At 50.5% G+C, this 25,435-nt stretch overlaps 1 protein-coding gene across 2 annotated transcripts; it reads left to right on the top strand.

Annotated features, from left to right (window-relative positions):
- Positions 1-1,085: 1,085 nt before the first annotated feature.
- On the top strand, positions 1,086-24,195 carry CATSPER1 (cation channel sperm associated 1). 2 transcript variants are annotated; one of them, XM_038764988.1, is made up of 12 exons: positions 1,086-1,454; positions 5,561-5,755; positions 6,267-6,380; positions 7,953-8,109; positions 10,312-10,403; positions 12,388-12,531; positions 12,803-12,866; positions 13,055-13,127; positions 16,843-16,903; positions 20,618-20,690; positions 22,187-22,301; positions 24,065-24,195. In XM_038764988.1, exons 1-12 carry the CDS (start codon positions 1,169-1,171, stop codon positions 24,089-24,091), a joined length of 1,401 nt encoding a protein of 466 aa, XP_038620916.1. In that variant the 5' UTR covers positions 1,086-1,168; the 3' UTR covers positions 24,092-24,195. The 2 variants fall into 2 exon arrangements, with proteins under 2 accessions (XP_038620916.1, XP_038620919.1); XM_038764991.1 differs by lacking the exon at positions 5,561-5,755.
- The last annotated feature ends 1,240 nt before the right edge of the window (positions 24,196-25,435 follow it).

Here is a 25,435-nt window from a genome sequence, read left to right on the forward strand (position 1 = left end):
CTTAGTATAGTGCTCTGCACACAGTAAGCGCTCAATATATATGATTGAATGAATGAATGAATTCCTCTCTCCCTCCCCATTCCCCCCGCCTTACCTCCTTCCCCTCCCCACAGCACCTGGATATATGGAAATATGTTTGTACGGATTTATTAATCCATTTATTCATCTATTTTATTTGTACATATTTATTCTATTTATTTTATTTTGTTAATATGTCTTGTTTTGTTATCCATCTCCCCCCTTCTAGACTGTGAGCCCGCTGGTGGGTAGGGACCATCTGTAGATGTTGCCAACTTGGACTTCCCAAGCGCTTAGTACAGTGCTCTGCACACAGTAAGCGCTCAATAAATATGATTGAATGAATGAATGTTGGGTAGGGACCATCTCTATATGTTGCCAACTTGTACTTCCCAAGCGCTTAGTAAAGTGCTCTGCACACAGTAAGCGCTCAATAAATACGATTGAATGAATGAACGAATGTTGGGTAGGGACCGTCTCTAGATGTTGCCAACTTGTACTTCCCAAGCGCTTAATCCAGTGCTCTGCACACAGTAAGCGCTCAATAAATATGACTGAATGAATGAACGAATGTTGGGTAGGGACCGTCTCTAGATGTTGCCAACTTGGACTTCCCAAGCGCTTAGTCCAGTGCTCTGCACACAGTAAGCGCTCAATAAATACGATTGAATGAATGAACGAACGTTGGGTAGGGACTGTCTGTAGATGTTGCCAACTTGGACTTCCCAAGCGCTTAGTCCGGTGCTCTGCACACAATAAGCGCTCAATAAATACGATTGAATGAATGAACGAATGTTGGGTAGGGATGTTGCCAACTTGGACTTCCCAAGCACTTAGTCCGGTGCTCTGCACACAGTAAGTGCTCAATAAATACGATTGAATGAATGAACGAACATTGGGTTGGGAATGTTGCCAACTTGGACTTCCCAAGCGCTTAGTCCGGTGCCCTGCACAAAGTAAGCGCTCAATAAATACGACTGAACGAGTGAATGAATGGGGAACCCGACTGTGACATCACGGGATCGGGCCGCTGCCATGGCAACGGTTCCATCCCTGTCCCCCCCGCATCAGCCCACTCCCACTCATCCCCAGCGGCCCCTGGTAGGGAATTGCTTCCCGACTCAAGGCGAGGCCCAATCCCGGATCCCTCATGGATTACCTGACCGTCCCGGAAGTGGGGCAGCCCAAGGAGGGAGAGCAGGCGGCCCTCAGCGCCGCGGCCTCCCACAAACCCCCAAGCCAGTCCCAGTTGGCGGGGCCCCGCTCGGCCACCTCGCGGCCCTCTGCCCACCACTCGGCCTACTCCACCTCCGTCTTCTCCCGCTCCCAGCATGGGCCCCGTGGCGGCAAGTCCGGCTCCAAGTCGACCACCCTCATCCGCTCTCGGCGGGTCGGCTCCGCGGACCACGACGGCCCCGGCCATGGCTACCAAAGAGGTGAGCGGGGCGCTGACCGCCGGCCCCATCATCGTCCGAGCCGGACGGAGACCCTCCTCGGGAAGCAGCGGGGCTCGGTGGAAAGAGCCCGGGCTTTGGAGTCGGAGGGCATGGGTTCAAATCCCGGCTCCGCCAACTGTCCGCTGGGTGACTTTGGACAAGTCACTTCACTTCTCTGGTGCTTAGAACAGTGCTTTGCACATAGTAAGCGGTTAATAAATGCCATCATTATTATTATTATTATTATATCAATCAATCAGTCGTATTTATTGAGCGCTCACTGTGTGCGGAGCACTGGACTAAGCGCTTGGGAAGTACAAGTTGGCAACAATATCCCGGGCCAACCGTGACCCCAGCCTTGACCCCAATCCCAACCCAAATCCTGACCCCGGCCGGACACTAGATAGTAAACCCAGTGTGGGCAGGGGTGCTCCCTATTGCCGAATTGGACTTTCCGAGCGCTTAGTCCGGTGCTCTGCACACAGGAAGCGCTCAATAAATACGATCGAATGAATGAATGAGAAACCCCAACCCATCCCCGATCTGAACTCCATTATAGCCCAAACCCCCATCCCCGACCTCCGACCCCAGTCCCGATCTGACCCAGTTTCATTTTTATTATGGTATTCGTTAAGCGCTTGCTATGTGCAGGCGCTGTAATAATGATAATAATAATAATGATGGCATTTATTAAGCGCTTACTATGTGCAAAGCACTGTTCGAAGCGCTGGGGAGGTTACAAGGTGATCAGGTTGTCCCACGGGGGGCTCACAAGCAAATCAGGATGGATGCAGTCCCTGTCCCGCTCCCAGTCTCCATCCCCATTTTACAGATGAGGGAACTGAGGCCCAGAGAAGGGAGGTGACTTGCCCAAGGTCACACAGCAGTCAAGCGGCAGGGCCGGGATAAGAACCCATGACCTTCCGATTCCCAGACCCTGGCTCTATCCCCTAAGCAATTCATTCATTCATTCCTTCAATCGTATTTATTGAGTGCTTATTGTGTGCAGAGCACTGTGCTAAGCGCTTGGGAAGTACAAGTCGGCAACATATAGAGATGGTCCCTACCCAACACTGGGCTCACAGTCTAGAGGGGGGAGACGGACAACAAAACAAAACATGTGGACAGGTGTCATCAGAATAAATAGAAGTAAAGCTAGAAGCACATCATTAACAAAATAAATAGAATAGTAAATGTGTAAAAGTAAAATAAATAGAGTAATAAATCTGTAGAAACATCTATACAGGCGCTGTGGGGAGGGGAAGGAGGTAGGGCTGGGGGGATGGGGAGGGGGAGAGGAAAAAGGGGGCTTAGTCTGGGGCAATCTAATTCAGCTCTGACTTAAAAGCCAGTCCCAACCCTGACTCCAAATGGGACCCTACCATTCATTCAAACGTATTTATTGAGCGCTTACTGTGTGCAGAGCACTGTACTAAGCGCTTGGGCAGTACAAATCGGCAACAGATAGAGACGGTCCCTACCCAACAACAGGCTCACAGTCTAGAAGGGGGAGACAGTCAACAAAACAAAACAAGTAGACGGGTGTCAATACCATCAGACTAAATACCACCATTCATTCATTCATTCAATCGTATTTATTGAGCGCTTACTGTGTGCAGAGCACTGGACCAATCAATCAATCAATCAATCAATCGTATTTATTGAGCACTTACTGTGTGCAGAGCACTGGACTAAGTGTTTGGGAAGTCCAAGTTGGCAACATATAGGGACGGTCCTTACCGCACAGTGGGCTCACTTTCATTCATTCATTCATTCAATCAATCGTATTAATTGAGCGCTTACTGTGTGCAGAGCACTGGACTAATCAATCAATCAATCAATCGTATTTATTGAGTGCTTACTGTGTGCAGAGCACTGTACTAAGAGCTTGGGAAGTACAAGTTGGCAACATATACAGTCCCTACCCAACAACGGGCTCACTTGTATGGTCCCCAGCGCTTAGAACAGTGTTTTGCACATAGTAAGTGCTTAATAAATGCCATTATTATTATTATCATTGTATCCCCCCAGCACTTAGAACAGTGCCTGGCACATAGTAAGCACTTAACAAATACCATTATTATTATTATTATTATTACCATTCATTCATTCATTCAATTATATTTATTGAGCGCTTACTCTGTGCAGAGCACTGGACTAAGCGCTTGGGAAGTCCAAGTTGGCAACATCTAGAGACGGTCCCTACCCAACAGTGGGCTCACAGTCTAAAAGGGGGAGACAGAGAACACAACCAAACAAACTAACAAAATAAAATAAATGGAATAGACATGTACAAATAAAATAGAGTAATAAATCTGTACAAACATATACACATATATACAGGTGCTGTGGGGAAGGGAAGGAGGTAAGATGGGGGGATGGAGAGGGGGACGAGGGGGAGAGGAAGGAGGGGGCTCAGTCTTGTCAGCTGGGGGACTTCGGGCAAGTCACTTCACTTCTCTGGGCCTCGGTGACCTCCTCTGGAAAATGGGGATGAAGACGGTGAATCCCACATGGGACAGCCTGATGACCTTGTGTCTCCACCAGCGCTTAGAACGGTGCTTTTCTTTTTAATGGCATTTATTCAGTGCTTACTATGTGCCAAGCACTGTTCTACACGCTGAGCTTAGAACTTGGCATATAGTAAGCTCGGCATAGTAAGCTTGGCATATAGTAAGCGCTTAACAATCACCACTGCTGTGTGACCTTGGGCAAGTCGCCTCAGTTCCCTCATGCGGAAAACAGGAATGAAGAGCGCGAGCCCCATGTGGGACATTCATTCATTCATTCACTCATTCAATCGTATTTATTGAGTGCTTACTGTGCGCAGAGCACTGTACTAAGCGCTTGGGAAGGACAAGTCGGCAACATGTAGAGACGGTCCCTACCCAACGACGGGCTCACAGTCTAGAAGGGGGAGACGGGCAGCAGTAGAAAACAGGGACAGGGACAGCGTCCAACCTGATTAACTTGTGTATCTCCCCCAGGGCTTAGAACAGTGTTTGGCACATAGTAAGCGCTTAACCATCACCACTTGTCTGCTGTGTGACCATGGGCAAGTCGCCCCAGTTCCCTCATCAATCAATCAATCAATCAATCAATCGTATTTATTGAGCGCTTACTGTGTGCAGAGCACTGTACTAAGCGCTTGGGAAGTACAAGTTGGCAACATCTAGAGACGGTCCCTACCCAACAGTGGGCTCACAGTCTAAAGGGGGAGACAGAGAACAAAACCAAACATACTAACAAAATAAAATAAATAGAATAGATATGGACAAGCAAAATAAATAAATAAATAATTAAATAGAGTAATAAATATGTACAAACATATATACAGGTGCTGTGGGGAAGGGAAGGAGGTAAGACGGGGGGGATGGAGAGGGGGACGAGGGATCCCCTCATCCGGAAAACGGGGATGAAGAGCGTGAGCCCCACATGGGACAGGGACGGCGTCCAACCTGATTTCCTCGCGTCTCCCCCAGGGCTTCGAACAGTGCTTGGCGCATAGTAAGCGCTTAGTACATCCCCTCATCAGCGTGGCTCAGAGAAGCAGCGTGGCTCAGTGGAAAGAGCATGGCCTTTGGAGTCGGAGGTCATGGGTTCGAATTCCGGCTCTGCCACTTGTCAGCTGTGTGACTTTGGGCAAGCCACTTCACTTCTCTGGGCCTCAGTGGCCTCATCTGGAAAATGGGGATGCAGACTGTGAGCCCCCTGTGGGACAACCTGATCACCTTGTATCCCCCCAGCGCTTAGAACAGTGCCTTGCACATAGTAAGCACTTAATAAATGCCATTATTATTATTATTATTATTATTATTATTATCATCATCATCAAGAAGCAGCATGGCTCAGTGGAAAGAGCCCGGGCTTTGGAGTCAGAGGTCATGGGTTCAAATCCCGGCTCTGCCACTTGTCAGCTGTGTGACTTTGGGCAAGTCACTTCACTTCTCTGGGCCTCAGTGGCCTCATCTGGAAAATGGGGATGCAGACTGTGAGCCCCCCGTGGGACAACCTGATCACCTTGTATCCCCCCAGCGCTTAGAACAGTGCCTTGCACATAGTAAGCACTTAATAAATGCCATTATCATTATTATTATTATTATTAGGCCAGGGCCTCTGGAGTAGCAGGAAGATGCTGCAGAAGATAGTGGGGTTAATGAAGATGAAGTTGAATAAAATGAGGCAGCTCTTCAGGAAGCTGATCCAGTCTCCGTTCTTCGAGGCCTTCATCCTCTTGGTGGTGACCGCCAACGCCATGGTGCTGGTGGCCCAGACCTTCGCCGAGATGGAGATCCGGGCGGGTGAGCGGCCGCCGTTGCTTCTTCCTTCCGGGTTCGGCCCGTCCGGTGTCCAGTGGCCGCTGACCCCAGAGGACCCCCTCGGAGGAGGCCAGGCCCTCAGGATCTGGACGCCGCTAGATTTGGCAGGGAATCTGTCCACCGGCTCCGTTATATTCATTCATTCATTCATTTAGACTGTGAGCCCGCTGTTGGGCAGGGACCGTCTCTATATGTTGCCAACTTGGACTTCCCAAGCGCGTAGTCCAGTGCTCTGCACACAGTAAGCGCTCAATAAATACGATTGATTGATTTCCACTGAGCCACTCTGCTTCTCCACAGTAAGCACTTCACAAATGCTATGAAAGAACCCGCTTTACCATTAAGGAATACCATTTAAAAACCAAAGGAGGATAAGAAGATGAGGAAGAGGAAGGGCCTCTTCTCCTCGTCCTCCTCGATGACCTCTTTGTCCTCCTCCTCTTCCTCCTCCTCTCTCCCTCCTCCTCACTGTCCCCCAACGACCCGTGCTCAGAGTGGTACTTCACAGCCGCGGACTCGGTCTTCCTCAGCATCTACCTCCTGGAGGCGGTCCTCAAGATCATCTCGCTGGGATCCAACTACTTCTTCAACGCCTGGAACAAACTCGGTGCGTGGGGCCCTCGCCCCCTCCAGGGATCGGGTTGGGGGATAAGAGATGGTCGGCTGGGGGGTAGGCGTCAATTTGTCACAGTCTTCTAGACTGTGAGCCCGCTGTTGGGTAGGGACCGTCTCTATATGTTGCCAACTTGGACTCCCCAAGCGCTTAGTCCAGTGCTCTGCACGCAGGAAGCGCTCAATAAATACGATTGAATGAATGAATGGTGGGGGCAGTGGGCTCCCTCACACCTGACTCCAGGGACCGGGCTGGGGGACAAGAGATGCTCAGGCGCCGGCGAGGTTGGCGGAGGGTCCGGGGGGCCCGCTTGGAAATTCTGGGTGGGGGAAAACATCCACTCTGGGAAGCTAACCGGATTCTCAAGGCAGGGAATTCCCGAAACCAGGACGAAGGTGGGGTGGGGCCATAGAGAGGGAACGAGGAGCGGAGAGAAGAGAAGGAAAAAGACGGCACTGGAGAGAAAGTGATGGGACGAGACTGTGACGGTGACTCTGAGCCCCGAGGAGTCTGAAACTCTGCTCCTCTAGCCTCTGTACCCTTCATTCATTCATTCATTCAATCAATCAATCAATCAATCAATCAATCATATTTATTGAGCGCTTACTATGTGCAGAGCACTGTACTAAGCGCTTGGGAAGTACAAATTGGCAACACATAGAGACAGTCCCTACCCAACAGTGGGCTTACAGTCTAAAAGTATTTATTGAGCGCTTACTGTGTGCAGAGCACTGGACTACGTGCTTGGGAAGTCCAAGTCGGCAACATCTAGAGTGGGCTCACAGTCTAGAAGGGGGAGACAGACGACAGAACAAAACACGTAGACGGGTGTCAAAATCCTCTGAGCCCCGAGAAGTCTGAAACTCTGCTCCTTTAGCCGCTGTACCCTTCATTTATTCATTCCTTCATCCATTCAATCGTATTTATTGAGCGCTTACTGTGTGCAGGGTACTGGACTACGCGCTTGGGAAGTCCAAGTCGGCAACATCTAGAGACGGTCCCTACCCACTAACGGGCTCACAGACTAGAAGGGGGAGACAGACAACAGAACAAAACATGTAGACGGGTGTCAAAATCGTCTGAGCCCCGAGGAGTCTGAAACTCTGCTCCTCTAGCCGCTGTACCCTTCATTCATTCATTCATTCATTCATCCATTCAATCGTATTTATTGAGCGCTTACTGTGTGCAGAGCACTGGACTACGTGCTTGGGAAGTCCAAGTCGGCAACACATAGAGACGGTCCCTACCCACCAACGGGCTCACAGTCTAGAAGGGGGGAGACAGACAACAGAACAAAACATGTAGACAGGTGTCAAAATCGTCTGAGCCCCGAGGAGTCTGAAACTCTGCTCCTCTAGCCGCTGTACCCTTCATTCATTCATTCATTCATCCATTCAATCGTATTTATTGAGCGCTTACTGTGTGCAGAGCACTGGACTAAGGTCGGCAACATCTAGAGACGGTCCCTACCCACCAACAGGCTCACGATCTTGAAGGGGGAGACAGGCAACAAGACAGAACATATTAACAAAATAAAATAAAATCAAACCCTTCCCCCTCCACCAGACTTCTTCATCACCATCATGGCCCTGCTGGACTTCGTGTTGCCGCAGATCTACAACGCCATGACCATTCGCCACGCCGGCACTAACACCTTCCGGGTCCTCAAAGTCTTCAAGGGCTTCCGGGCCCTGCGGATCTTCCGCGTGCTACGGAGACTCCGGTCAGATCCCGGTCCACCCCCGTGGGCCCTCTTTCCCCAGAGCAGGGGTTTGGGTGACTGGTCCCCTTCACCTGCCCCTCTTCCTTCGCATTCCCTCCCCTGGATGTGCCTTACTGAACGCCCATCACCTCCAAGAGGCCTTCCCTGCCTAAGCCCTCCCTTCCTCTTCTCCCACTCCCTTCCTCTTCCCCTTCCCCTTTTCTTGCTTCCTTTATTCATCCCCCCCACCCCAGCCCCACAGCACTTATTCATTCATCCGTTCAGTCGTACTTATTGAGCGCTTACTGTGTTCAGCTCTCCCAAGCGCTTAGTACAGCGCTCTGCACACAGTAAGCGCTCAATAAATATGATTGATTGCAGGGCACTGCGCTAAGCGCTTGGAAAGACGATTCGGCAACATATAGGGACGGTCCCTACCCCACAACAGGCTCACAGTCTAGGAGGGGGAAACAGACAGCAAAACAGCACAAGTAGACAGGCGTCAATACCGTCAAAATAAATAGACTTATAGATATGTGCACACCATTAATAAAATAAATAGAGTAATAAATATGTACAAATCTACACAAGCGCTGTGGGGAGGGGAAGGGGGGAGGGGAGATGGGGAGGGTAGAAGGAGGAGAGTCCCTACCTGTCATTTCTGTCTTTCTATGATTCATTCAATCATATTTATTGAGCGCTTACTGTGTGCAGAGCACCGGACTAAGCGCTTGGGAAGTCCAAGTTGGCAACATAGAGCGAGGGTCCCTACCCAACAGTGGGCTCAGTGTAGAAGGGGGAGAATACGAGAAAAGCCGCCAAAAAAACGATCCTTCGCGGACTCCCCCCGTTCATCTCCGTTCCTCCAGAAATCAATTATTCATTCATTCATTCATTCAATCGCATTTATTGAGTGCTTACTGTGTGCAGAGCACTGTACTAAGCGCTTGGGAAGTACAGGTTGGCAACGTATAGAGACGGTCCCTACCCGACAGCGGGCTCACGGTCTAGAAGGGGGAGACAGACAACAAAACAAAACATGTGGACGGGTGTCAAGTCGTCCGAACAAATAGAAATAAAGCTAGAGGGACATCATTAACAAGATAAATAGAATAGTAAATATGGACAAGTAAAATAAATAGAGTAACAAATACGTACAGACATCTACACAGGTGCTGTGGGGAGGGGAAGGAGGTGGGGCGGGGGGGATGGGGAGGAGGAGAGGAAAAAGAGGGCTCAGTCTGGGAAGGCCTCTTGGAGGAGGTGAGCTCTCTCTGTCTCCTCCTCAAGACTGTAAGATCACTGTGGGCAGGGACTGTGTCTGTTATTTTATCATATTGTATTCTCCCAGGTGCTTAGTACAGTGCTCTGCACATCATCATCAATCGTATTTATTGAGCGCTTACTGTGTGCAGAGCACTGGACTAAGCGCTTGGGAAGTACAAGTTGGCAACATATAGAGACGGTCCCTACCCAACAGTGGGCTCATAGTCTAAAAGACATGGTAGATGCTCAATAAATTCATTCATTCATCCATTCAATTGTATTTATTGAGCGCTTACCGTGTGCAGAGCACTGGACTCTCCATCCCCTGGCCCCCTCCTCCCTCCCCTCCCTTCTGTCCTTCTCCAGCCCAGCCCGCACCCTCCGCTCCTCTGCCACCGCTAATGTCCTCCCCGTTAGGCCTCGTTCTCGCCTGTCCCGCCGTCAACCCCCGGCCCACGTCCTCCCCCGGGCCTGGAATGGCCTCCCTCTGCCCATCCGCCAAGCTCGCTCTCTTCCTCCCTTCAAGGCCCTACTGAGAGCTCACCTCCTCCAGGAGGCCTTCCCACATTCAGCCCCCTCTTTCCTCTCCCCCTCATCCCCCTCTCCATCCCCCCGCCTTACCTCCTTCCCTTTCCCACAGCACCTGTATATATGTTTGTCCGGATTTATTACTCTATTTATTCATTTTACTTGTACATATCTATTCTATTTATTTTATTTTGTTAGTATGTTTGGTTTTGTTCTCTGTCTCCCCCTTGTAGACTGTGAGCCCACTGTTGGGTAGGGACTGTCTCTAGATGTTGCCAACTTGGACTTCCCAAGCGCTTAGTCCAGTGCTCTGCACACAGTAAGCGCTCAATAAATACGATTGATTGATTGATTGTACTAAGCGCTTGGGAAGTACAAGTTATGTGACTGACTGACTGACTGCCCTGACTCCCGCCTATCATTTTCCAGCTTCCTGAACAGCCTGCAGGAAGTGACGGGGACGCTGGCTCGCTCCTTGGCATCTATCGGAGCCATCCTGGTGCTTATGTTCATCTGCCTCTGTATCCTGCCCCGGCCGGAGGAAGGGGAGGAAGGGGGAAGGGGGCAGGAGAGAAGCAGCGCGGCTCAGTGGAAAGAGCCCGGGCTTTGGAGTCAGAGGTCATGGGTTCAAATCCCGGCTCCGCCAATTCATTCATTCATTCAATCGTATTTATTGAGCGCTTCCTGTGTGCAGAGCACTGGACTAAGCGCTTGGGAGGTTACAAGTTGGCAACAGATAGAGACGGTCCCTACTCAACAGTGGGCTCACAGTCTAGAACTGTCAATTGTCAGCTGTGGGACTTTGGGCAAGTCACTTCACTTCTCTGGGCCTCAGTTCCTTCATCTGTAAAAGGGGGATTAAGACTGTGAGCCCCAAGTGGGACAACCTGATCACCTTGTATCCCCCCCAGTGCTTAGAACAGTGCTTTGCACATAGTAAGCGCTTAACAAATACCATCATTATTATTATTGTTATTATTATTGTATCCCCCAGTGCTTAGAACAGTGCTTTGCACGTAGTAAGCGCTTAACAAATACCATTATTATTGTTATTATTATTGTATCCCCCAGTGCTTAGAACAGTGCTTTGCACATAGTAAGCGCTTAACAAATACCACCATTATTATTATTATTATTATTGTATCCCCCCAGTGCTTAGAACAGTGCTTTGCACATAGTAAGCGCTTAACAAATACCACCATTATTATTATTATTATTGTATCCCCCCAGTGCTTAGAACAGTGCTTTGCACGTAGTAAGCGCTTAACAAATACCATCATTATTATTATTGTTATTATTATTGTATCCCCCCAGTGCTTAGAACAGTGCTTTGCATGTAGTAAGTGCTTAACAAATACCACCATTATTATTATTATTATTGTATCCCCCCAGTGCTTAGAACAGTGCTTTGCACATAGTAAGCACTTAACAAATACTTTTATTATTATTATTATTATTATTATTATTAAGGGAGCTGGGCTAGCCAGAGGGGGCGGGGCCAGGGAGAGAAGATGGGGGTCAGTGGAGGGTGGCCAACTGGTGAGAAACCGGGGCTAGTGAGGGGGTGGGCCCAGTGAGAGGGGTAGGATAATAATAATAGTAACAATAATAATAATAATAATAATAATCAATCGTATTTATTGAGCGCTTATTGTGTGCAGAGCACTGTACTAAGCACTTGGGGAGTACAAATTGGCAACATATAGAGACAATCCCTACCCAACAGTGGGCTCACAGTCTAAAAGGGGGAGACAGAGAACAAAACCAAACATACTAACAAAATAAATGGAATAGATATGTACAAGTAAAATAAATAAATAGAGTAATAAATATGTACAAACATTTATACATATATACAGGTAAATAATAGTATTTGTTATATGCCTCTTATATGCCAGGCATATGGGGTGAGAAGCAGCTTGGCTTAGTGGAAAGAGTCCAGGCTTGGGAGTCAGAGGTTGTGGGTTCTAATCCTGGCTCCGCCACTAGTCTGCTGTGTGACCTTGGGCAAGCCACTTCACTTCTCTGTGCTTCAGTGACCTCATCTGTAAAATGAGGATTAAGACTGTGTGCCCCACGGGGGACAACCCGATTAGCTTGTATCTATGGCAGTGCTCGGCACCTAGGAAGCGCATAACAGCACAACCTCATCTGTAAAATGGGGATTAAGACTGTGAGCCCCCCGTGGGACAACCCGATCACCTTGTAACCTCCCCAGCGCTTAGAACAGTGTTTGGCACATAGTAAGCGCTTAATAAATGCCATCATTATTATTATAACAGTTACCATAATTATTATTGTTATTATAGAAGCAAATCAAGTGGGACTCAGTCTTTATCCTAGACAGGGCTGAGAGTCTCAATCCTCCTCAGTGACGGGGTGGGTCCTGGCTAGCGTAGAGGGGTCCAGGTGGGCCAGGAAGGGGTTGGCGAGGTAGGGCCAGGCCGGGTGGAGCTCATGGGCGCCGGGAAAGTCCGATCCCTCCTGGCTCCTGAGCATTCCCAGTCCTGTTCTCCGTGATCCTGCGGGCCCTATTCCGCAACACGGACCCCAAGCGGTTCCAGAGCTTGTTCACCACGCTCTTCACCCTGTTCACCATGCTCACCCTCGACGACTGGTCCCTCATCTACCTGGACAGCCGGGCCAAGGGTGAGGGTCGGGCCTGACGGGGATGGGGGTAAAGGGGCAGCTCCGGGAGGGAGGGACGCGGCGGGTGGCGGGGAGACGGGGGTGGGTGGTGGGGCCCGGTTGAGCACCCCATGGGACAACCTGATCACCTTGTATCCTCCCAGGTGCTTAGAACAGTGCTTTGCACATAGTAAGTGCTTAAGAAATGCCATTATTATTATTATTATTTGGAGCTGGTTTTGAGGGTCCTGGAGGCAGCATCTGGGGGACTGACCCCCTTGGCCCTCCTCAGGGGCCTGGTTCATTGTGCCGATCCTCATGGTGTACATCATCATCCAGTATTTCATCTTCCTGAAGTAAGAGCCCCCACCCCATCGCCCACTCCCCCAGCCCCCCAGCCCCTCCAGCCCACCACTTCCCCACCTCCAAGAGACCCCCGGCCTCCCCACTAAATCACCAGGGGCCCCCTCCGGCCTCCACCTCTCCCTGCCCACCCTGGGTCTCCCCCTGAGCCCCAGCCCACTGTGGCTCTGCTTCCTCACAGCCTGGTCGTGGCTGTGCTGGTAGACAACTTTCAGATGGAGCTGCTCAAGGGGTTGGAACAGGAGAAACAAGAGGTAGAGAGGGAGTGGGGTGGGGTGGGGTGGGGGCGAGGGGGAGCTACCTGATCGGGAGGATGGGGGGAGAAGGGGAGGAGGAGGGAAGAGGGGGAAGGAGGGAAGGGGGAGGAGGGGGGAAGAGCAGGGAGAAGAAGAGAGAGGAGAGGAGGGGGACGAGGAGGGGAGGGACAGGGAGAGGAGAGGGAAGAGGAGAGGGAAAAGGAAGAGAAAGATGAGGGGGAAGAGGGGAAGCTGAGAGGAAGAGGAGGAGAAAGAGGAGGGGGAAGGAGGGGGAGGAAGAGGGAGAAGGGGAGGGGGAGGGGGAGGAGAGGGAATAGGAGAGGGAAAAGGAATGGAAAGATGAGGGGAAGAGGGGGAAGAGGAGAGGGTAGAGGAGGAAAAGAGGAGGGGGAGGAAGAGGAGGAGCCTGGAGAGGAGGGAGAAGAAGAGAAGGAAGGAAGGAAGGAAGGAAGGAAGGAAGGAAGGGGAGGAAGAGGAGAGGGTAGAGGAGGAAAAGAGGAGGGGGAGGAAGAGGAGGAGCCTGGAGAGGAGGGAGAAGAAGAGAAGGAAGGAAGGAAGGAAGGAAGGAAGGAAGGAAGGAAGGAAGGAAGGAAGGAAGGGGAGAGAGAGAGAAAGAGAGAAAGAAAGAAAGAAAGAAAAAAGAAAGAAAAAAAGAAAGAAAGAAAGAAAGAAAGAAAGAGAGAAAGAAGGAAAGAAAAAGAAAGAAGGAAGGAAGGAAGGAAGGAAGGAAGGAAGGAAGGAAGGGGAGGAAGAGGAGAGGGTAGAGGAGGAAAAGGAGGAGCCTGGAGAGGAGGGAGAAGAAGAGAAGGAAGGAAGGAAGGAAGGAAGGAAGGAAGGAGAGAAGGCGAGGGATAATAATAATAATGGCATTTATTAAGTGCCTACTATGTGCCAAGCACTGTTCTAAGTGCTGGAGAGGTTGCAAGGTGATCAGGTTGTCCCACGGGGGGCTCACAGTCTTAATCCCCATTTTACAGATGAGGGAACTGAGGCCCAGAGAAGTGAAGTGACTTGCCCAAAGTCACACAGCTGACAAGTGGTGGAGCCAGGCAGCATAGCTAGAAAAGCAGCATGGACCAGTAGAAAGAGCCCGGGCTTTGAAGTCAGAGGTCATGGGTTCAAATCCCAGCTCTGCCGATTGTCAGCTGGGTGACTTTGGGCAAGTCACTTCACTTCTCTGGGCCTCAGTTACCTTATCTGTAAAATGGGGATTAAGACTGTGAGCCCCCTGTGGGACAACCTGATCACTTTGTAACCTCCCTGGCGCTTAGAACAGTGCTTTGCACATAGTAAGCGCTTAATAAATGCCATTATTATTATTATTTGAATCCATGACCTCTGACTCCAAAGCCTGGGCTTTCTCCACTGAGCCACGTTGATAAGGAAGGGAAAGATGAGGGGGAAGAGGAGGGGAAAGAGGAAGGGGAAGAGGAGAAGGAGGAGGAGAGCAGGGAGCAGGGAGCCGTGACCAAAACCTTCCGGTCTCAGCTCCGCAACATTGCCAAGCTCTGCCGTTTCCTCTCCATCCCAACCGCTACCCTGCTCCTTCAAGCTCTCATCCTATCCTGTCTGGACTACTGCATCAGCCTTCTCTCTGATCTCCCATCCCCGTGTTTTTCTCCACTTCAATCCATACTTCATGCTGCTGCCCGGATTATCTTTGTCCAGAAACGCTCTGGGCATATAATAATAATAATAATGATGGCATTTGTTAAGCGCTTACTATGTGCTGAGCAATGTTCTAAGCGCTGGGGGAGATACAAGGTGATCAGGTTGTCCCACGTGGGGCTCACAGTCTTAACCCCCATTTTGCAGATGAGGTCACTGAGGCACAGAGACGTGAAGTGACTTGCCCATGGTCCCACAGCTGACAAGTGGCGGAGCCGGGATTAGAACCCACGACCTTTGGCTCCCAAGCCCAGGCTCTTTCCACTGAGCCACGCTGCTTCTCATGCTGCTGCATATCACTCCCCTCCTCAAAAATCTCCAGTGGCTCCCAATCAATCTGCGCATCAGGCAGAAACTCCTCACCCTGGGCTTCAAGGCTGTCCATCCATCCCCTGGCCCCCTCCTACCTCCCCTCCCTTCTCTCCTTCTCCATCGCAGCCCGCACCCTCCGCTCCTCCACCGCTAATCTCCTCACTGTACCTCGCTCTCGCCTGTCCCGCCGTCGACCCCCGGCCCACGTCCTCCCCCGGGCCTGGAATGCCCCCAATCCCTCTGCCCCTCCGCCAAGCCAGCTCTCTTCCTCCCTTCAAGGCCCTGCTGAGAGCTCACCTCCTCCAGGAGGCCTTCTCAAACTGAGCCCCTTCCTTCCTCTCCCCCTCGTCCCCCTCTCCATCCCCCCATCTTACCTCCTTCCCTTCCCCACAGCACCTGTATATATGTATATATGTTTGTACATATTTTTTAACTCTATTTATTTAATTTATTTGTACACATCTATTCTATTTATTTTCTTTTGTTAGTATGTTTGGTTTTGTTCTCTGTCTCCCCCTTTTAGACTGTGAGCCCACTGTTGGGTAGGGACTTTCTCTATATGTTGCCAATTTGTACTTCCCAAGCGCTTAGTACAGTGCTCTGCACATAGTAAGCACTCAATAAATACGATTGATGATGATGATGAGGAGAAGGGAGAGAAGGAGGAAGAGGAGGAAGAGGGCAGAGCTGCAGGGGCGATGGGCCTTTAAAATCTTCTGGAGGGGCCAGGCAGGGGTGGGCCGCCGGGGCCGGGGCTTTGCTGCTCTCTGGTCCCCGGGTCCCCGTCCGCAGGAGATGAGGACTTGTGTGGGCAGAGGGCAGAGGGCACGGCGGCCCGCCTTACCTGTAGCATGTGTGTCTCCCGGGCCAGACCAGGGCACAGGGGGCAGAGGGAAGGGGGAAGGGAGGGAGGAAGGGAGGGAGGAAGGAAGGAAGGAAGGAAGGAAGGAAGGAAGGAAGGGAGGGAGGGAGGGAGGAAGGAAGGAAGGGAGGGAGGGAGGGAGGGAGGAAGGGAGGGAGGGTGGGAGGAGGAAGGAAGGAAGGGAGGGAGGGAGGAAGGAAGGAAGGGAGGGAGGGAGGGAGGAAGGAAGGGAGGGAGGGAGGGAGGGAGACAGGGAGGGAGGAAGGAGGGAAGGAAGGGAGGGAGGAAGGAAGGGAGGAAGGGAGGGAGGAAGGGAGGAAGGGAGGGAGGGCGGAAGGCAGGGTGGGAGGGAGGGAGGGAGGGAGGAAGGCAGGGTGGGAGGGAGGGAGGGAGGAAGGGACGGAGGGCGGAAGGCAGGGTGGGAGGGAGGAAGGAAGGAAGGGAGGGAGGAAGGGAGGGAGGGCGGAAGGCAGGGTGGAAGGAAGGAAGGGAGGAAGGGAGGGAGGGAGGAAGGAAGGAAAGAAGGGAGGGAGACAGGGAGGGTGGGAGGGAAGGGAGGGAGACAGGGAGGGTGGGAGGGAAGGAAGGGAGGGAGGGAGGAAGGAAGGGAGGGAGGCAGGGAGGGAGGAAGGAAGGATGGAAAAGGAAGGGAGGGAAGGAGGAAGGGAGGGGAGGAAGGAGGGAAGGAGGGAGGTAGGGCGGGCTGGGCCCTATGTCCATGCTGGTGTCAGAGCACTGAGGCTGGAGGGGTGGAGGACGGGTCTGGCAGGGGCAGAGTTAGGGAGAGAAGGCTGGGCCCCCCCACCCCCACCCCCCCACTCCGGGGCTGGATGGGTTGAGTCACCCCTGGCCATTCATCCCCTTCCCCAGAAGGCAGCCCTACTCCAAGAGAAGCTCCTGGATGATTCTCTGACAAAGCTCCAGGAGACAGGTACCCTCCCCTGGGGCCGGCGCCCACCCCCCCCCGGGGCCTGGCCTCTGTCCCACCCTTCCCTTAAACCATCCTGCCCCGGCCCCGGCCCCTGCCCCTGCCCCAGACCCCTACCCCAAGTTCTTCCGCCAAGCGTCCCCTGCCTTCCACCTCAATTCTCCTTCTCTTTCCAACTGCCTTTTATCAGGCCTTGTCACCCCCAGAATCCCCTAGCCAAAGCAGCTTGGCATATTGGCTACAGTCCGGGCCCGGAAGCCAGAAGGTCGTGGGTTCCAATCCCGGCTCCGCCACTTGTCCGCGGTGCGACCTTGGTCAAGTCACTTCACTTCTCCGGGCCTCAGTGACCTCATCTGGAAAATGGGGATTGAGACGGCGAGCCCCATGAGGGATGGGGACTGTGTCCAGCCCAATTTGCCTATATTCTCCCCAGCGCCTAGAACGGTGCTTGGCACAAAGTAAGCGCTTAACAATCAATCAGTCGTATTTAATGAGCGCTTACTGCATGCAGAGCACTGTACTAAGCGCTTGGGAAGTACAAGTTGGCAACATATAGAGACAGTCCCTACCCAACAGTGGTAACAAATACCATTATTATTATGAGTATCATCATTATCATCAGTGGGGCTTCACTGGACTAAGCGCTTGGAAGACTACAATTGAGCGGAGTTGGTAGACACATTCCCTGCCATTCATTCATTCATTCAATCGTATTTATTGAGCGCTTACTGTGTGCAGAGCACTGTACTAAGCGCTTGGGAAGTACAAGTTGGCAGCATATAGAGACGGTCCCTACCCAACAGTGGGCTCACCGGCTTACAGTCTAGAGAGAAGCAACGTGGCTCAGTGGAAAGAGTCCGGGCTTTGGCGTCAGAGGTCATGGGTTCAAATCCCGCGTCCGCCAACTATCAGCTGGGTGACTTTGGGCAAGTCACTTCACTTCTCTGGGCCTCAGTTACCTCATCTATATAATGGGGATTAAAACTGGGAGCCCTTGGGGGCCCTTGTAAGCTCTTGTAAGCGCTTGGGAGAGTACCAGAGAACAATAAAGAGACACATGCCCTGCCCACAACGAGTTTACAGTCTAGTCTGCTGTGTGTGACCTTGGGCAAGTCACTTAACTTCTCTGTGCCTCAGTTACCACATCCTTCTAGACTGTGAGCCCACTGTCTCTATATGTTGCCAACTTGGACTTCCCAGGCGCTTAGTACAGTGCTCTGCACACAGTAAGTGCTCAATAAATATGACATTGATTGATCTGGAAAATGGTGATTAAAACTGTCCAGATGGAGTCAGATGTCATGGTTCAAATCCCAGGTCCGCCAACTATCAGCTGTGTGACTTTGGGCAAGTCACTCCACTTCTCTGGGCCTCAGTTACCTCATTTATATAATGGGGATTAAAACTGTGAGCCCCCCGTGGGACAACCTGATCACCTTGTACCCTCCCCAGCGCTTAGAACAGTGCTCTGCACATAGTAAGCACTTAACAAATCTACCATCGCTAGAGAGGGAGACAGACATTGATAAAAATAAATTATTTATAATATATAAAGTATAGAGAGGTGGAGGTTGGGGAGTGCATGGGGATGGAGGGCAGGGAACTATTATTATGATAATTGTTCATTCATTCATTCAATCGTATTTATTGAGCGCTTACTGTGTGCAGAGCACTGTACTAAGCGCTTGGGAAGTACAAGTTGGCAACATATAGAGACGGTTCCTACCCAACAACGGGCTCACAGTCTAGAACGGGGAGACAGACAACAAAACATGTGGACAGGTGTCAAGTCATCAGAATAAATAGAAATAAATTTGTTAAGCACTTACTACGTGCCAAGCACTGTTCTAAACACTGGAATCAGGTTGTCCCACGTGGGGCTCCCAGTTTTAATCCCCATTTTCCAGATGAGGTAACTGAGGCCCAGAGAAGTTAAGTGACTTGCCCAAGGTCACATACAGCAGACTAGACTGTAAGCTCATTGTGGGCAGGGCATGTGTTTCTTTATTGTTCCATGGTACTCTCCCAAGCGCTTAGTACAGTGCTCTGCACACAGTAAGCCCTCAATAAATATGATTGAATGAATGAATGAACAGAGGGCTTAATCAGGGAAGGATCCCTAGCCCTCAACTTCTCTTCCCCTTTTCCTCTCTTAACGTCGCTGAGCCTCAGTTTCCTCATCCGTAAAATGGGGATAAAACACCTGGTTTTTTGATGGTATTTGTTAAGCGCTTACTATGTGCTAGGCACTGGACTAAGCATTGAGGTAGATACAAGCTACATCTACCTCAATAGATCTACCTCAATACCTGTATATATGTCCTGTATATATGTTTGTACATATTTATTACTCTATTTATTTTACTTGCACATATTTACTATTCTATTTATTTTATTCTGTCAATATGTTTTGTTTTGTTGTCTGTCTCCCCCTTCTAGACTGTGAGCCCACTGTTGGGTAGGGACCGTCTCTAGATGTTGCCGACTTGGACTTCCCAAGCGCTTAGTACAGTGCTCTGCACACAGGAAGCGCTCAATAAATACGATTGAATGAATTAATTAATTAATTTACTATTCTATTTATTTTATTTTGTTAATATGTTTTGTTTTGTTGTCTGTCTCCCCCTTCTAGACTGTGAGCCCGCTGTTGAGTAGGGATCGTCTCTATATGTTCCCGACTTGTTACTTCCCAAGTGCTTAGTACAGTGCTCTGCACACAGTAAGCGCTCAGTAAATAAGATTGAATGAAAGAAGCTAATTAGGTTGGACACAGTCCCTGTCCAACCTGAGGCTCACCACCTTAATCCCTATTTTCCAGATGAAGCCCAGAGAAGTGAAGTGATTTGCCCAAGGTCACCCAGCAGACAAGAAAAGCAGCGTGTCGCAGTGGAAAGAGCTCGGGCTTTGGAGTCAGAGGTCCTGGGTTCAAATCCCGGCTCCGCCACTTGCCAGCTGTGTGACTTTGGGCAAGTCATTTAACTTCTCTGGGCCTCAGTGACCGCATCTGTAAAATGGGGATGAAGACTGTGAGCCCCCATGGGACAACCTGATCACCTTGTAACCTCCCAAGCAGCGTGGCTCAATGGAAAGAGCCCGGGCTTTGGAGCCAGAGGTCCTGGGTTCAAATCCCGGCTCCGCCACTTGCCAGCTGTGTGACTTTGGGCAAGTCATTTAACTTCTCTGGGCCTCAGTTCCCTCATCTGTAAAATGGGGATGAAGACTGGGAGCCCCCTTGGGACAACCTGATCACCTGGTAACCACCCCAGCGCTTAGAACAGTGCTTTGCACGTAGTAAGCGCTTAATAAATGCCATTATTATTTTTATTTTATTATTAGTAGTAGTACAGCACTCCCCAGCACTTAGAACAGTGCTTCCAGTGCTTAGAACAGTGCTTTGCACATAGTAAGCGCTTAACAAATACCATCATTATTATTATTATTACAGTGCCTTGCACATCATAAGCGCTTTATAAATGCCATTATTATTATTATTATTATTAGAGCCAGGATTAGAACCCAGGTCCTTCTGACTCCCAAGCCACTAGGCCACCCTGCTTCTCCTGCTCTCCTTCCCTCTGAGACCGTGAGCCCCGCGTGGAGCAGGGAAAGTGCCCGATCCTATTATCTTGGCGTACCGCTCGGCACATAATAGGCGCTCAACAAAAACTACAATTATTTTTATTGTTGTCATGGTTATTATTGTCATCTCTCCTCCAGACAAACAGGAGGAGATGCAGCGGATCACGGTTCAGGACCAGATAGAGAGGGAAATGAAGGGCCTAACGGAGAGGTGAGGGGAGGACACTGCCAATTTGTATTTCCCAAGCGCTTAGTACAGTGCTCTGCACATAGTAAGCACTCAATAAATACGATTGATGATGATGATGATGCGGGGAGTTGGGGGGCAGGAGGGTGGAACGGGATAACCAAGTTTGCAGAGGAAAGAGATCGGTGACGGCTCCAGAATAATAATAATAATGATAATAATGATGGCATTTATTAAGCGCTTACTATGTGCAAAGCACTGTTCTAAGCGCTGGGGACATTACAAGGTGATCGGGTTGTCCCACGTGAGGCTCACAGTCTTAATCCCCATTTTCCAGATGAGGGAACTGAGGCCCAGAGAAGTGAAGTGACTTGCCCGAAGTCACCCAGCTGACAATTGGCGGAGCCGGGATTTGAACCCATGACCCCTGACTCCGAAGCCCGGGCTCTTTCCACTGAGCCACGCTGCTCCGAGAAGATTTTCTCGGACCTCCAGACGGGAGAACTAGAAACCGGGATCACTCAACCCATCAGTGGTATTTATTGGGCGTTTCCTGTGTGCGGAGCGCTGTACTAAGCACTTGGAAGAGTGTGATGGAGTTAGACTTGACCCCTGCCCTCAAGGAGAAGCAGCGTGGCTCAGTGGAAAGACCCAGGGCTTTGGAGTCAGAGGTCATGGGTTTGAATCCCGGCTCCGCCACCTGTCAGCTGGGTGACTTTGGGCCAGTCACTTCACTCCTCTGGGCCTCAGTTCCCTCATCTGTAAAATGGGGATGAAGACCATGAGCCCCCCCGTGGGACCACCTGATCACCTTGTAACCGCCCCAGGGCTTAGAACAGTGCTTGGCACATAGTAAGCGCTTAATCATCATCAATCATATTTATTGAGCGCTTACTGTGTGCAGAGCACTGTACTAAGCGCTTGGGAAGTCCAAGTTGGCAACATATAGAGACAGTCCCTACCCAACAGTGGGCTCACAGTCTAAAAGGGGGAGACAGAGAACAAAACCAAACATACTAACAAAATAAAATAAATAGAATAGATATGTACAAGTAAGATAAATAAATAAATAGAGTAATAAATCATCATCATCATCATCAATTGTATTTATTGAGCGCTTACTGTGTGCAGAGCACTGTACTAAGCACTTGGGAAGTAACTGTACAAACATCTATCCAGGTGCTGTGGGGAAGGGAAGGAGGTAAGATGGGGGGATGAAGAGGGGGACGAGGGGGAGAGGAAGGAAGGGGCTCAGTCTGGGAAGGCCTCTGTATGATGATGATGATGATGATGATTATTCCCTCATCTCTCCCTCAGGGCTCAGAATAGTGCTTGGCACCTAGTCAGGGCTGAACCGCCGTGCTTGGCGGTTAATAAATAGTAAGCGCATAATAAATGCCATCATTATTATTATGGGCGGACGGATGGACGGACGGAGGGATGGATGGACGGACGGAGGGACGGACGGACGGATGGATGGATGGACGGATGGACGGATTGCTTGGCTCTCCCCTACGTAGGCAGCAGCAGCTCTACTTGACGTTCCTGCAGCTGATCGCCGGCGTGGAAGTCCAGCAGCAACAGCTCCGCTCCCAGACGGCCATCACCGAGGAGATCGTGGACACGGTGTTCGAGGTGCCCGCCGGGAGGCCGGAGGGGACGAGGGGGACGGGCCCCGGAGCCGGGGCGGAGGGAGGCCGCGGAATGGGTGCTCGGGAGGAACCAGGAATAACAACAACGAGAAGGATGATGATGGCATTTGTTCAGTGCTTACTACGCTCTAAGCACTGGGGAAGATACAAGCTAATCGGGATGGACGCGGTCCCTGTCCCACATCAATCAATCAATCGTATTTATTGAGCACTTACTGTGTGCAGAGCACTGGACTAAGCGCTTGGGAAGTCCAAGTTGGCAACATACAGAGACGGTCCCTACCCAACAGTGGGTTCACGGTCTAAAAGGGGGAGACGGAGAACAAAACCAAACACACGTGGGACTCAGGCTCTTAATGTCCCGCCATCGACCCCCGGCCCACGTCCTCCCCCGGGCCTGGAATGCCCCCAATCCCTCTGCCCCTCCGCCAAGCTAGCTCTCTTCCTCCCTTCAAGGCCCTGCTGAGGGCTCACCTCCTCCAGGAGGCCTTCCCACACTCAGCCCCTTCCTTCCTCTCCCCCTCGTCCCCTTCTCCATCCCCCCATCTTACCTCCTTCCCTTCCCCACAGCACCTGTACATATGTATATATGGTTGTACATATTTATTACTCTATTTATTTATTTATTTATTTTACTTGTACATTTCTATCCTATTTATTTTATTTTGTTGGTATGTTTGGTTCTGTTCTCTGTCTCCCCCTTTTAGACTGTGAGCCCACTGTTGGGTAGGGACTGTCTCTATGTGTTGCCAATTTGTACTTCCCAAGCGCTTAGTACAGTGCTCTGCACATAGTAAGCGCTCAATAAATACGATTGATTGATTGATTGATTGATTGATAATGCCCGTTTGACGGATGAGGGAACCGAGGCCCGGAGGAAGGAAGTGACTTGCCCAAGGTGACGCAGCAGCCAAGCGGCAGAGCTGGGATTAGAACCCAGGTCTTTCTGACTTCTGGGGCCGGGCTTTATCCGCTAGACTATATGTTGCCAACTTGTACTTCCCAAGCGCTTAGTCCAGTGCTCTGCACACAGTAAGCGCTCAATAAATACGACTGATTGATTGATTGAGTAGTAATACTAGTTGTAAGATTTGGGGGTTAAAATAATAATAATAATAATAATGGCATTTATTAAGCACTTACTATGTGCAAAGCACTGTTCTAAGCGCTGGAGAGATTACAAGGTGATCAGGTTGTCCCACGGGGGGCTCACAGTCTTCATCCCCATTTTACAGATGAGGTAACTAAGGCACAGAGAAGTTAAGTGACTTGCCCACAGTCATACAGCTGACAAGTGGGGGAGCTGGGATTTGAACCCATGGCCTCTGACTCCAAAGCCTGGGCTCTTTCCACTGAGCCACGCTGCTTCTCCTGCAAAGCACTGTTCTAAGCGCTTGGGGGATACAAGGTGATCAGGTTGTCCCAAGTGGGGCTCCCAGTCTTCATCCCCATTTTACAGATGAGGGAACTGAGGCCCAGAGAAGTGAAGTGACGTGCCCAAAGTCACACAGCTGACAGTTGGCAGGGCTGGGATTCGAATCCATGACCTCTGACTCCAAAGCCCGGGCTCTTTCCACTGAGCCACGCTGCTTCTCAATCAGTCAATCAATCAATCAATCGTATTTATTGAGCGCTTACTGTGTGCAGAGCACTGTACTAAGCGCTTCTCCATAATATATCATCATACTCTGTCCCTTTTCCTAGCTCTAATTTATTTCACTGTCTTCCTACCCCTCCCTCCCGCAGGCTGGAGAAGAGGACCTCAAAAAGTGACGCCCGGCTGTCCACCGGACACCGGACGTCAGAAAAAGCCCCAGACTCGGTCCAAAGTTGTGGGGCTCCCCCGGACTCGGTAATTCAGATTTTCTTGCCAGAGACCATGGTTTCTCTGTCTGGTTATTGGGTCGGTGATGGGGGGCCGGGAGAAGCAGAAAGCTCTGAGGAAGACGCCCTGGCCCACTGTGCCCGCCTTGGCCGATCCCCCTCATCTTACCTCCTTCCCTTCCCCACAGCACCTGTATATACGTGTATATGTTTGTATAGATTTATTACTCTATTTATTTATTTTACTTGTACCTATCTGTTCTATTTATTTTATTTTGTTAGTATGTTTGGTTTTGTTCTCTGTCTCCCCCTTCTAGACTGTGAGCCCACTGTTGGGTAGGGACCGCCTCTAGATGTTGCCAACTTGGGCTTCCCAAGCGCTTAGTCCAGTGCTCTGCACACAGTAAGAGCTCAATCAATCAATCAATCAATCAATCAATCGTATTTATTGAGCGCTTTCTATGTGCAGAGCACTGGACTAAGCGCTTGGGAAGTACAAATTGGCAACACATAGAGACAGTCCCTACCCAACAGTGGGCTCACAGTCTAAAAGGGGGAGACAGAGAACAGAACCAAACATACCAACAAAATAAAATAAATAGGATAGAAATGTACAAGTAAAATAAATAAATAGAGTAATAAATATGTACAACCATATATACATATATACAGGTGCTGTGGGGAAGGGAAGGAGGTAAGATTGATTGATTGATTGATTGATTAGGCCTCGAACCCTGGCCTAGCTCGGCCACCTTTTTGGCCTCTCTGCCACCCTCGGCCTCAAGCCCAGAAGATCTCCTGCCCTGGGGTCCCTCACAACCTAAAAGGGGAAACGAGAGACGCCACAGAGACACCAGGAGGAAGTCATTCATTCATCCATTCATTCAATCGTATTTACTGAGCGCTTACTGTGTGCAGAGCACTGGACTGAGCACTTGGGAATCAATCAATCAATCGTATTTATTGAGCGCTTACTGTGTGCAGACTGTGAGCCCACTGTTGGGTAGGGTCCGTCTCTAGATGTTGCCAACTTGGACTTCCCAAGCGCTTAGTACAGTGCTCTGCACCCAGTAAGCGCGCGTGGTTCAGTGGAAAGAGCCCGGGCTTTGGAGTCAGAGATCACAGGTTCGAATCCCAGCTCCGCCACATGTCTGCTGTGTGACCTTGGGCAAGTCACTTCACTTCTCCAGGCCTCCGTTCCCTCATCCGGAAAATGGGGATGAGGACTGTGAGTCCCACGAGGGACGACTTGATGGCCTTGTCTCTACCCCAGCCTGTAGAACTGCCATCAAT

This window comes from Tachyglossus aculeatus, chromosome 22, assembly GCF_015852505.1.
Source record: "Tachyglossus aculeatus isolate mTacAcu1 chromosome 22, mTacAcu1.pri, whole genome shotgun sequence".
Classification (NCBI taxonomy): domain Eukaryota; kingdom Metazoa; phylum Chordata; class Mammalia; order Monotremata; family Tachyglossidae; genus Tachyglossus; species Tachyglossus aculeatus.